The sequence below is a fragment of the Podarcis cretensis genome (genome assembly GCF_951804945.1).
Source record: "Podarcis cretensis genome assembly, chromosome: 14".
In the NCBI taxonomy this organism is placed as follows: domain Eukaryota; kingdom Metazoa; phylum Chordata; class Lepidosauria; order Squamata; family Lacertidae; genus Podarcis; species Podarcis cretensis.
The window spans coordinates 32,162,245-32,174,353 of record NC_137183.1 but is presented as its reverse complement, the minus strand read 5'-3'; the positions used below and the strand labels follow the sequence as shown (position 1 = coordinate 32,174,353).

At 48.2% G+C, this 12,109-nt stretch overlaps 1 protein-coding gene across 2 annotated transcripts in view; it reads right to left on the bottom strand.

The window, feature by feature from the left end:
- Positions 1–12,109, bottom strand: part of PKD1 (polycystin 1, transient receptor potential channel interacting) — a 108,576-nt gene that overhangs the window by 42,761 nt on the left and 53,706 nt on the right. Inside the window, exons 9-15 of one of the 2 annotated variants that reach the window (XM_079952727.1) lie at positions 11,938–12,064; positions 10,750–11,024; positions 9,172–9,921; positions 8,248–8,379; positions 7,607–7,782; positions 6,942–7,075; positions 1,358–4,983 (exon numbers count right to left, since the gene is read on the bottom strand). In XM_079952727.1, coding sequence (XP_079808853.1) covers positions 1,358–4,983; positions 6,942–7,075; positions 7,607–7,782; positions 8,248–8,379; positions 9,172–9,921; positions 10,750–11,024; positions 11,938–12,064 — 5,220 coding nt within the window. Of the gene's footprint in view, positions 1–1,357; positions 4,984–6,941; positions 7,076–7,606; positions 7,783–8,247; positions 8,380–9,162; positions 9,922–10,749; positions 11,025–11,937; positions 12,065–12,109 lie in introns of both variants that reach the window. The other variant, XM_079952726.1, reaches the window with a different exon arrangement.

Here is a 12,109-nt window from a genome sequence, read left to right as displayed (position 1 = left end):
CCTCCAACGGCCAAACTTTTGGGTTGCTTTTCTTGTAGGGCATACTTTAGGGCAAAATATGTATGCCGCCAAAACACAATTTTGGAACAGTCATGAAAGATAGCAAAATAAAGGTGGTGTGAACCAGGGCAGGTGAGTGTCCCTGCACAGTCCTGGGGCTCTGTTCCTAAAATTGGGCAAAGGAAGTCAAACATTTGAACCGAGGGTGTTTAATGGGAAAACACCACTGCAGTCTAATGAAAAAAACTTCTTCTTTGTGGGGTGGGAATCCAATGCACAGGTATAGGATAGGAAATACCTGGCTTGTCAGCAGAACAGGTGGATATCTGGATTGTAGCTGATCCCAAGTTGAACCTGAGACGGCTAATCTGATTTGGGAGTTGGTTAATCAAATTATGGTTTCCAGTGCATAGGAATCAATCACCTAGGGATGAGGTGGGGGCTCTCCTTGATCTAACTGGATTTTCTGCATTGAGCAGCGGGGTTTAGATGACCTAATAAACCCCCACCCACTTGTATCTCTAGAATTCTATTTTAGGCCACATACATGCCATACATTTAAACTAAACTTTGTCTGCACCTCCCTCCCCCCCCCACAAGAATCCTGGGAACTGTAGTTTATCCCTCAAAGAGCTACGCCCTCAGCAACCTGAACAAACTACAACTCCTAATATTCTTTGGGGGGGAGGGAATATGCCTTAAATATATTGCGTCAATGCAGCCACAGTCTTGAGCTCAGCAAGCCTTAAGCCAAATTCAGCTACTGTGCCCCCCGCCCCAGTTGCCAATCCAAAAAGCAAAACACATCAAGGCAGAAAACAGGGGGAGAATGGGGACACGGGGTCCCGGCTCACAATGCCCCTCCCCCTTCTCAAAGTATAGATCTCCTGCAGCACTAGTTCCAGACCAGGCTTCTAAGTCTTTAAAAGGTAAAGGTAAAGGTACCCCAGACCGTTAGGGTTCTGGGGTTGCAGCGCTCATCTCGCTCTATAGGCCGAGGAGCTGGTGTTTGTCCGCAGACAGCTTCCGGGTCATGTGGCCAGCATGACTAAGCCACTTCTGGAGAACCAGAGCAGCGCATGGAAATGCTATTTACCTTCCTGCCAGAGCGGTACCTATTTATCTACTTGCACTTTAACGTGCTTTCGAACTGCTAGGTTGGCAGGAGCAGGGACCGAGCAATGGGAGCTCACCCCGTCGCGGGGATTCGAACCGCCGACCTTCTGATCGGCAAGCCCTAGGCTCTGTGGTTTAGACCACAGCGCTACCCACGTCTAAGTATTTAAAATGATGGAAATTACCCACAAGTGCACCCCCACCCAGCTGCTCCTTCACTCAAAGCCCAGGGTTTGCTTACCTTGGAGGAAGACATACAAGACCACTGATAATGCAACGGCGTCTGTTCCCAGTCTTCTAGGTTAGGGTCGTATGATTTCTCCCCATCCAAGATCAGGTCCCGGGTGCTGGACCACACACGGTACGATCCTCCATCAATGATGGGCACCAGCTTGTTAGGAGTGACAGTCACATTTGCGAAAATGCTCTTGGACAGTGGTGTGTCTCCGAAAGAGACCAGGAACTTGAAGCAGTAGGTGCCCAGGTCGAGTGCCAGCTTGGGGATGACCAACTGCGGCCGGCTGACGTCCACGTTGGACAGGAGGACTTTGTCAGAGGCGCCCAGTTGCAGGCAGCTGGGGGCTTTGTAAATCTCCCACACGTACTTGGTCTGGTACCTAGTGCAGCCCCGCAAGTCAAGCTGGGCTTCCAAGTAATTCTTCTGCGACCGCTTCATGACCACTTGCCCAGGTAACGCCAACTCAGCTTCTGGTTCTTCGCATTCCAGCACCTGGACCGTGATGGTGAGCTGGGCAATGGAGAAGCTGATGAGGTTGGAGGCATTCACTTCCACCAAGTAATCCCCATGCCTTAGGTAGGTATGGCTGGCGGATGGCACACTTGTCCTTTGAGCTGGAGAACCATCTCCAAAGTGCCACCAAAAGGCAACTTGCCTTGCGCTGGGCAGCACAGACACCTCAAACGTCGTTGTCCGGTTAGCAAAGGAGCTGACAGGCAGGAGGGAAAGTTGCATTATGATGTCTTGGACTTCTATCACGATGGTTATGTTTAGGCTGCCTAGACGGTTCCAAGCGGTGAGATGGATCTCCAGACGACCTGCAGCTTCCGGGGTATAAGGGATGCTTCGGCCTTCTAGGCGGACCTGGGAACGCCCGTGGTCTCCCTCCAAAGAGAGCTGCCACAAATATGACACCCGCGAGCCACTGTCAACCTCAGCTGTGAAGCGCCTCTCTATTCCAACAGGCATGCCTTGCTCACAGCAGTCCGTGACCTTCAAGCCATGGATGGCCTCCAGCACCACAATGAGGACTTCCGTGTAGTCCACACTGATGTGGTTCTCTGCAGTCACCCTTACTAAGTAATCTCCAACCTGGGTGAATGTATAGGTGAAGCTGGAAGAGTTGAGTGCCATGGAGTGGTTCCCGCCGACACTCATCTTATAGCTCACAGAGGAACCAGAAGCCATCCCAATGACAAAGTTGACCTCTTCCCCAGGCTCTAGCACCTCCTTGCCCACAGTGAGTTTTAGGCCCTGGATTGGGTCTTCCACGGTCACGCTGTGACAGGCCACATCCCAGCTGACATCGTTGGAAGCATTTAAGCAGACGGAGAAGACTCCAGGTGAGGGGAATGTCAAGGCCACTCTTTGCCCACATATGGTGGTGTTCAGCAGCTTCCAGGTCCATGCTACATCAGAACCCCTTTCCAGCTCCCCAGAGAAGTTTACCTCTGAGCCTGACTCAACATAACCAGTATAATTCAGCCTCACGGTCCTGATCCTCACTCCTATGATGGGCTCCTGAATGTACACCACAAGCGTTGCATTGGCAGAGCCAAATTTGTTCTCTGCCACAACGGTAACTGCTTTGGCACCAGGACTTGGGAAGGAATGTGTGATGGCAGAGGAGGCAGTTTGGAGAAAGAGACCATCCTCCAGGTACCAAATATACATCAATCCAGTCCCAGCAGTGACACTCGTACTTATGTTTACAGAAATGTTGACCGCAGCAGGGTTGGGGGAAGCGATGGGCTTCAAGACACCAACCTGCTCAATGAACTCCACTGTCTTGTTCACTGTTGAGCTCCCCAGCATATTTGTGGCTTTCAGGTGGATGACGTAGACCCCTGCTTCCAGGACAACCAGGGAGAAGGTCTTCCCTGCAGAAGTCTGCACCGGGTGGTTTTCCTTCAGGAGAGTCCAGTTGTAGGAGATGTTGGTGCCCTCCCTCACTGCCGCCTGCATCTGGAGCGTCTTGTTGGTGGGGAAGTAGGTGTCATCCATGAGGTCGCCACCGGCAATGTGAAGCCCTTCGATCTGCTCCAAGACGTAGATGAAGATGCTGTCCTGCAGACACCCAATCTCGTTCTCTGCAGTCACGATCACATTGAACGTCCCAATTGAACGGAAAGTGTAGGAGATGGTGGAGTAGCCTGGGATGGGGGTGCACCTATCGCACAAGATCCAGGAGTACCGGATAGCAGTGCCAGCGAGGAGGGTAGCCGTGAAGCTCACAGAACCATTTAGAGGCACCACTGTCCTGCTGGCATTGATGGTCAGGCCTTGAAGGCGCCTCTTTACTGTCACATTAAGCCTTGCTTCACGGAAGCTCACATTGTTCCAGCCCGTCAGGGTGATGGCATAGGTGCCACTCTTGTTGTAGGAGTGGGTGATGAATTTCCCCAGCTGGCTCATGCCATCCCCAAAGTACCACAGATAGCTCACGTTGGTCCCGCTAGCGTTGGCAGAGAACAGGTAGACTTGGTTCAGTTCCAAAACCTTCGAGCCGTTGGACTCAATCCTGACGACCCCAACCGGCTCTTGGACTTCCACGAAGACTGAGTCGTTATTGAAAGATACGTTGTTGCAGACTGTCACTGTGACCAAGTAGACACCGGGGGCTTTGTAGGTGTAACTAACTTCCGTCCCACCAAACCGAGTGGATTCGTTTGTCCCAAAGTCCCAGAGGTAGCGATAGGGGTAAGGGGGTAAAGCTGTGACTTGGAACTTGCTTTCGTTGCCCAGTCTCACGAACTGTGGCCTTATGAAGAGCGAGACGTTGGTGACCTCTGGCTCCACACAGACCTCGGTGTAATAATGAGCTTTGTTGACCTTGCTTGAGAGGACCAAAGAAAGGTGAAAGGTGCCACTGCGGGTGAAGTTGTGCCTCACCGTTGGGTCCCCATTCACGGTGACGTTGGATGACCCATCTCCAAACGTCCAGTCAAAAAGGTAGTCCTCTGGGTTACCAGAAACATAGGCAGTAAGTTGTACATCGGGGTGCTCTGGGATACAAGTGGAAGGCTCAATCTTGAGAACCATCAGCACAAATATCCGGACAGGAACAGCTTGGGAAACGGAGTTGACTGGATTCGTTGCTGTGACGTTTACTGTGCAATTCATCTCCTTTAAATAGATGTGCATCACGGATGCCACGGAACTGTTCACCACGGTCCCGTCACCCATGTCGAATATCCACAGGATGCTGTCCCCTGTTTCCACAGAAGCGGTGATCTCTACTGGCGTGCGGAGCTCCATTGCTTCCTCCAGAACCACCTGCAACCCGCTAATCTCTTCAAAGACACGGTAACTCTGGAATGTTTCTACAGCACTAATGGTGTTGTTGGCTCTCAGGCTGACGTTGTACATCCCCTTGTTGCTGTAGGTGTGGACTATCGCCGGCAGGCTTTGCACAGACGCCACAGAGCCATCCCCAAAATCCCAGGTGTAAGAGACCCCATAGCTAGATGGCAGGGGGACAGCTTTGAAAGTGACAGGGCGACCAGCAACCAAGACATCTGCATCAACTTCCAGGGTCACTTCCATCAGGTAAGTATAGATATGGACAGGAATCGTGTAGGTCAGGTTCTCAAATTCATTGGATACTAAAACACTCAGGATATATTCACCTGCATTTGTGACCAGGCCGGGGAGAAGGGGGCAGGGGGAGAGGGAGAGAGGGAGAGGGAGAGGGAGAGAAATGAATAAGAACTTCCCACTCTTGTGGTTTCTCTCTTTGAACAATATGTGCATATTTGGTAGATGAAAGATAAGCAACTGTGAATTGCTTACTTTTCAGGATGTTTTGGTTTGCATCTTAATCATTTTTTTAATTTAAAAAATCTGTACTGTTTTTACTGCTCTGTTGCATGCTGCTCTGGGTACCTTTAGTTGGAAAGGCAGGGCAACAGCAACAATATTTCATTTCATGGAGAAGGGGAAATCTGTCAATTTCGGTTTCCCATTTTTCCAGTCTTATGTTGTTATCCAGATCCGTTTGGAAACATTTCCACATCATGAAAATCCATCAGCATTTCAGTGCTAATTTCTCCCACTATACAAATCTTTCTATAGAATCTTGCCTAATATGCACATTTTTATATAACAATTTCCCCTAATACAACCAACTTTTGTATGCTGTTTTCAGTAACTGTACTTCAAAATTCAGAGGTGTGAATTTCTGAGGATGGCCGAGTTTCAGTTCTAATATTATTTCAGAAAGGATAAATTAGGTAAGGTTGCCATGAAGGGAGAACTGAATTGATTTACTTCCCCATCCCCATCTTTCATGTCAGAGAGGGGACAGGACCGAATGAGGAACACCCAGCACTACAGAGACTGTCTTCCAGGGTGGAATGAGAGAACAAATCAAGCAAATGTACTTAATCTGAACCATTTGCTCTTAGAAACACAGAATCTGGAGCACATTGGTTTCACTTGCCACACAGAGCGTATGCAGATTTGAATGTTATCAGATAATTTCATTCTGCATATTCATTCACTTATATCATTTCTGCTTGATGTTCAAAACATCATGCATAGAAAACCTCATAAGAAGAACAAATAAAAACTTAAAATACAGCCAGATTAGCAGCAGGAGAAATCCTCTGAACTTAAGCAAGTTCCCAAGCAGGTCTTGCAACTCCCTTCTAGAGGCCTGAGATGTGCTCTAACAGCCCTGAAAAGGCAATTATCACGAAAAAGCTCCTGAGCTGGTCAGTCAAATGACAAACGCACTGGTTTTGGGTGACAATCCCTGTTGATTTGGCGGGTTCTTCCTCGTGCAGGAACCTTTCTTATAAAACCCCCACTGTGCATTTGCCTGCTAATTAATTGCAAACTACATGATAGTCACGATAACATGGGATCAGACACCACATTCATGATATATAATTCCTGAAATATAAAACGTTGCAATTGGTGCTGTATTCCAAAGACCATCCATTAATGGGAATTTCATACAAGGCCATTATTCACCACACTTAATAGCAACCAGTTGGCTAACTACTTCTTGCTGAGGTCAACCTGACCTCCCACAGGGATGGAACACAGAGTAGAGCACCAGAAGTAGTTCAAAAATGCCAAGGGGGGACATTTGGGGAGAGGCAATCTCAAAGGAACTTGCTTTGTAGAGCCACTGAGTGCTGTCTGCGCACACAGGAGGCAGCAACTGGAAAAGCGGAAGGGGCCACAAAATGAACTCTGGGAGCTGGGATAGCTCAGTCAGTAAAGCATGAGACTTTTAATCTCTGGGTCATGGGCTTGAGCCACGCGCTGGGCAAAAAGATTCCTGCATTGCACGGAGTTGGTCCAGATGACCCTCACGGTCCCTTCCAACTCTATGATTCTCCGAGTTCCCAGCTGCTCGTTGGGCCCATTTGTGTGCTTATAGTAGCCAGATACTTAGCTGTGATTCCTGCATTGTAGGAGGTCCATTGAAGGGACCTTTGGGTCCCTTCAAAGTCTACAGTTCTATGCCTATGATTTGCATCTACACAGAAAGTAGAAACTGTCCTAAGCACACATCCCATATACTCAATTGGCCATGGGGTCGCAAACGAAAAACAAAACAGAACACTTTTCTCACCTGATTCTTGGTAGGTATGTGATACGTTATGCCCAATTACAACCTGATGGATGTTGGGGTCTGGCACGAGGAAAGACTCGTTATAGGGAGGCCTGAACTGGAAAGCAACACGGTCGCCGTCTCCAAAGTCCCACCTGCACAGCAGAGAAAGTAGTAAAACATGCAGTTGCTGACAGGTAACAGATCTCCCTGTGGAGATGGCACTCCCGAATCAGTGGCACATGCCCTTCTGACTTGCACTCTTTATAAAGACTTGAGGAATGAGATTATCACCCCTCTTTTATTGTCCATTCTGGGTTACCCAACCACTGCCACAGCGTCCTTTTTCTTGGCAGATCAAGATGAGCAGGTGACAGCAAAGGTTGCAAGGTTTTTAGCTGGGGCAATCAGAATAAGATCCACCATTTGACTATTGATCCCAAAATCCCAAAATGTATTTTATATAATTGACTTTTTATTTCTATTTTTTGTATATTGCATTGTTGTTTTATTCATTCAATTCAATGCAGTTGCAGGCAGGTAACAGAAAAGCTGGAAGGCCAACACAGCTGCCCAGTCCATGGAAAACCTGCTTCCCACCCCTGATGCATGGAGTGGAAACACTCCCCTGCGCAGTCCTTCTTTTTCATTCTGTTTTGTTCCAATCATACATCGGGAGAACTCACAGGAATGTGGCGTCCACAGCGGAGTCCACTGTAACCGTGGCTGCCAGTTCCACAGTGCTGTTCTGAGGGACGAGGGGTGGGATCTCAGAGACCACCAGATCCTTCATCCTGTTCATCTTCTCCACGGTGATGTTGTAGTCCACAGTGACGTTGCTGACGTGGTTGGAGGCAGTGAGCTATAAGGGAAGGGGAAAGAAAGAAAAAGCTCTGGCACAGTATAGAACAGATATATAACCAAGGGGCATTTGCACCATGACATCCTTCAACATCTATTTCCCCCTCCTCTCCATCATTCGCTCTGGGAGAGAGAAACGTGCTGGAAATCCTCACATGCTTTTACCCCTTCATTCCTCTCCTTGTTACCCAACACGTAAGAACATAAAAGCAAAAGAACATAAAATCGTAAGAAGAACCTGCTAGACCAGGTCCAAAGGGGCCCATCTAGCCCAGCCTTCCTGTTCTCACAGTGGCCAACCAGATGCCCCAATGGGAAGCCCATAAGCAGGACCTGAGCAGAAGACCACTCTCCCCTCCTTTGGTTTCCAGCAAATGGCATTCAAAAGCACTGTTGCCTTCAACAGTGAAGGGAGAGCAAAGCCATCATGGCTAGTAGCCATTGACAGCAGCTGCCTGTGACTTACCGACAGCTTGTACACAGCCGGTGTCTGGTAAATAACATGGAAGACATCGTTGTAGAAAGTGAAAGAGCGCTTATCGTCCACGGTCCACCGGAAGGTAACGTCCGATCCGGCATCCATCATGGGGACGTAACTCTGCAATGGATGGGAACAGGCAGGCACGTTTAATGTTTAATAGGTTATTGTATTTTAATATTCCGTTGGAAGCCACCCAGACTGGCTGGAGAAACCCAGCCAGATGGGCAGGGTATAAATATATTATTATTATTATTATTATTATTATTATTATTATTATTATTATTTCAGAGAAAAGTTTACATGTGACTTCAAATCGTGACCATTCTAAGAGCAGGGCCCCTGTCAAGTGGACTCCATCATTCTCAAACCGCTTTTGTCAAAAAGCAGAGGAGAAGTAAACAGTATGACGAACTCAGAAAGGGACGGATCTGACAATGATTAGCTGGGAAATGGTGCAACAGCCTTCCCCAGCCTGGTGGGCTCCAGATGTTTTGGACTGTAATGGCCACAGATGCGCTGGCAGGGGCTGATGGGAGTTGTAGTACAAAATAGCAGTGTTGGCCAGGGTTAATACGAGTTGTAGCACAAAACACTCAGGAAGGCTGAGTTAGAACACATAAGCATTTTAGTGCATATTTTCCTGAACATACACATTTTTGCAAACCACTTCCCTTCATAGAATGCATTTTAAGTTATTTTCACTAATATATGCATTTTTTTACACCCACACACCCACACCCACTTTTGTACACATATCTTGGCTGAAGCACTGCATTGCAAAATTCAGAAAAGTGCAAATTTCAAAGGATCAGTGCATTTCGGTTTGTGCATAGTTCCAGAAGGTTGCAGATGAGGCAGGGTGGTGCTTAAAGGAGAACCAAAGCAAATTTATCTCCTTACCCTACTTACCACACGGTTATTCAGCAAGACTCTGGTCTCTGGGTCTGGGGTTGCGCGGAGGCCTCGGATGGCATCCTCTGCTTTCACAGTGATGGTGATGTTCTGGGAGCTGACAGCATTCTCTGCCCACAGCACTCGGGTGCTGGCATTTCCCCCGATGTTCTCCAGCACGACGACTGAGAACCAGGTATCATTGGTGTCCCTGGTGCACTCAGGCACAAGTGGGATGACAGAAGGCGGGCAGCTCCTTCCAAAGGGAAAGCTCTGGCTCCCCGCAAACCATCCTGCAGTTGCGTTGATCCCAGAAGAGATTTTCACCACCAGCCAAGTGTGGTTGGTTTCCACGTAGATTCGGCCACCTTGCTCTGGAGGGTAAATGACGCGGAGGCCCGACACCGGAGAGACAGCCACGAAATCACAGGATAGGTTGTCGCTGAAGACTCCGTTCTCTACAGTGGCCCTCACGGCATACAGGCCAGGGCGGTCCACACCCAAATTCCCTTCCCCAATAATGGCTACTGTCTTTTCAGCAACAGAAAGGACCCTAAAGTAGCAGGTGGAGTCGTTATGCCAGCCACCAGCCTCAGGGTGCATAAGAGAGCCTGGCTCCCAGTCTGAAGAGTTCAGGGTGAAGTAACTCATCTGGTAAGATGGCACCTGGCTTGGGTGGCAAAGGATGAAGGCCCCAGGCCCTGCGTCATGCTGGATGCTCACGGTGTCATTTGGCCTGATGAAAGTGTCTTTGCTCCTGAAGTGCAACTGTGAAAGAGAAGTCACGGTCACTTCGATACTCCAAACCCAGCCCATTCTGTATGGGCTGCTGCAGGCCCCACCAGCACCCTTGTACTGCAACTGTGAGTTGAATGTTGGGTGCAGGGGTTGGTTATGCTGGTCACACCCAACTGGGTACAGCAGGCTCAAAAGAACTCAATTATCTAAGACATTGTGCCCAAGTTTGCTTATTTCTTTCTTGCTCCTAATCCATTTTCCTTTTGTGATCCTAAGTCTGAGGTCCGGGCAGAGGCGGAGCTAGACGCTCTGGCACCTGGAGTGGTGCACATGCTGTGCACCCAGGGGCGGGGCTAGCCTCCCATGGGGGCGCGGCGATGTCACCCCCCTCAGGGATGACACCCAGGGCGGACCGCACCCCCTCCTCCTCCACCAGTGGGTCTGGGACTATCGTTTCCCTCCCTTTTTTGTGATTTGTAAACCACTTTAGCAGCCCTTCTTGGTTAATGCACAGCATATTATTTCATTCCATCTGTTACATCTTCTCAACCAAATTGGTCAATAATGCAGCTATCTGCCCATACAAGCCTTCTGCTAACCAAGAACGCAGCCCAGGCTGCAACACATCAGAAGCAGACAACAGAACAAAGCAAAACTAGTGAAGGTAGCGCTAACTACTGAGCCCAAACAGACCCTCAGAGGAAAGGAGGGGGGAAGCGGCCAGGATTAGAAACAGAGTCTAGCCAGAAGCAACTGAAACTCAGTACTGTATATCGATTCCAGAAAATATTACTGAGTGACTTAATATGGCACAATGGTAGAAATATCCCGGATGCACTTTGGGTTCAAAACACTCACAAGGTACCGTGTGGAAGGGCCAGGTGGCAAGGTAAAAAGCGACTCTTTGAGTTCGCTCCTCCCTGACAGGTTTTCACAAGTGCGAGGAGAGGGGCTGGACGAGCTGGTGGCAGAATTGTTGGCACAAGTCTCCGGATCACAGCAGTTTTGTAGCGGAAGGCATGTATTGGTCAAAGGGCACCACAGGAGCCCAAGCGCACACTCCATTTCTGCCCACGTCCCATTCTCTTCCAAACTGGGTAACAGCTCCATGGTGTTCAGGACTTCCTTGCAGACTGTGGGCAGGAAGGAGAAAACAGATAAACATTGCCTGAGCCTTGTCTGGGCTCCAGAGATATATTAATATTTTATTTATTTAATCAAGAACATAATACTCCATAACACGTAAGATATAAGAAACAGATGTAAAATATAGTTGAATGGAAGTTAAAATGAAACACATGAAACCAAAAATCAAGGTACAAATTTGAGTTGTTGCATTCATAATATCTGGGAAGAATAATATTGGGGGAGCAAAACAAGTCCTTTTATGTTATGTTCTGCTTGTAAATATGTTGTCTGGGGTGGGTGGGTTGTCTTATGACATTCTTGTGTGACGCTGAAGGGTTACTAAGAGTTCCAAACAGTGGTGTAACAAAAGCTGGACGAAACAACAATGCTGGAATATTTGTGGTACAAAAAGTTACAGGATTTCAGCAGGAAGCTACGGGCATGCAATGATTGGGAAAGAAGCAGCATCTCTGCCCCCAAACCTTTGCAGACGCAAAGACAATTGAAAGTTGGATTGTATATAACTATCCTGACATGTGAGCACAAATCATATTGAATAATGCACAATAAAAAGGTTGTCTGCCAGCCCCAAGTATGCCCTAGTTTTCTGCTACTCTGGAGGGTGGGACCTGAACCAGTCGATTCAAATTACAAGGAATGAGATTCGGACTAAACATTAGAAAGAGCTGTTTGACAGTGGAACAGACTCCTTGGAAAGGTGGTGGACACTCCTTCATTGAAGGTTTTTTAAGAGAGGTATGATTGCCATTGGTCAAAGAGTTTTTAGCTGAGATTCTTGCATTGCAGGAGACTTGGGGTACCTTCCAAATCTACAGTATTATGATTCCTTCTTTTTGTACAAATATTTCAGATTCACATTAGCAAGAAATCCCAGCAAGCCACATAATGGCACCTCACCTTCTGTGAGTGCTGGGCGGTGCACTCGAAACCGGACTTGGACATCCCTCTTCAGCTCCTGAGTCACAAGCTCCAAGGCTACCAAATAACCCTCCTGCTGGAACTCCAAGCTGGGAAACACCACCGTCTGGAAAACACAACACTCAAAAGGTTCACAGAGCTGCAGGGTGCC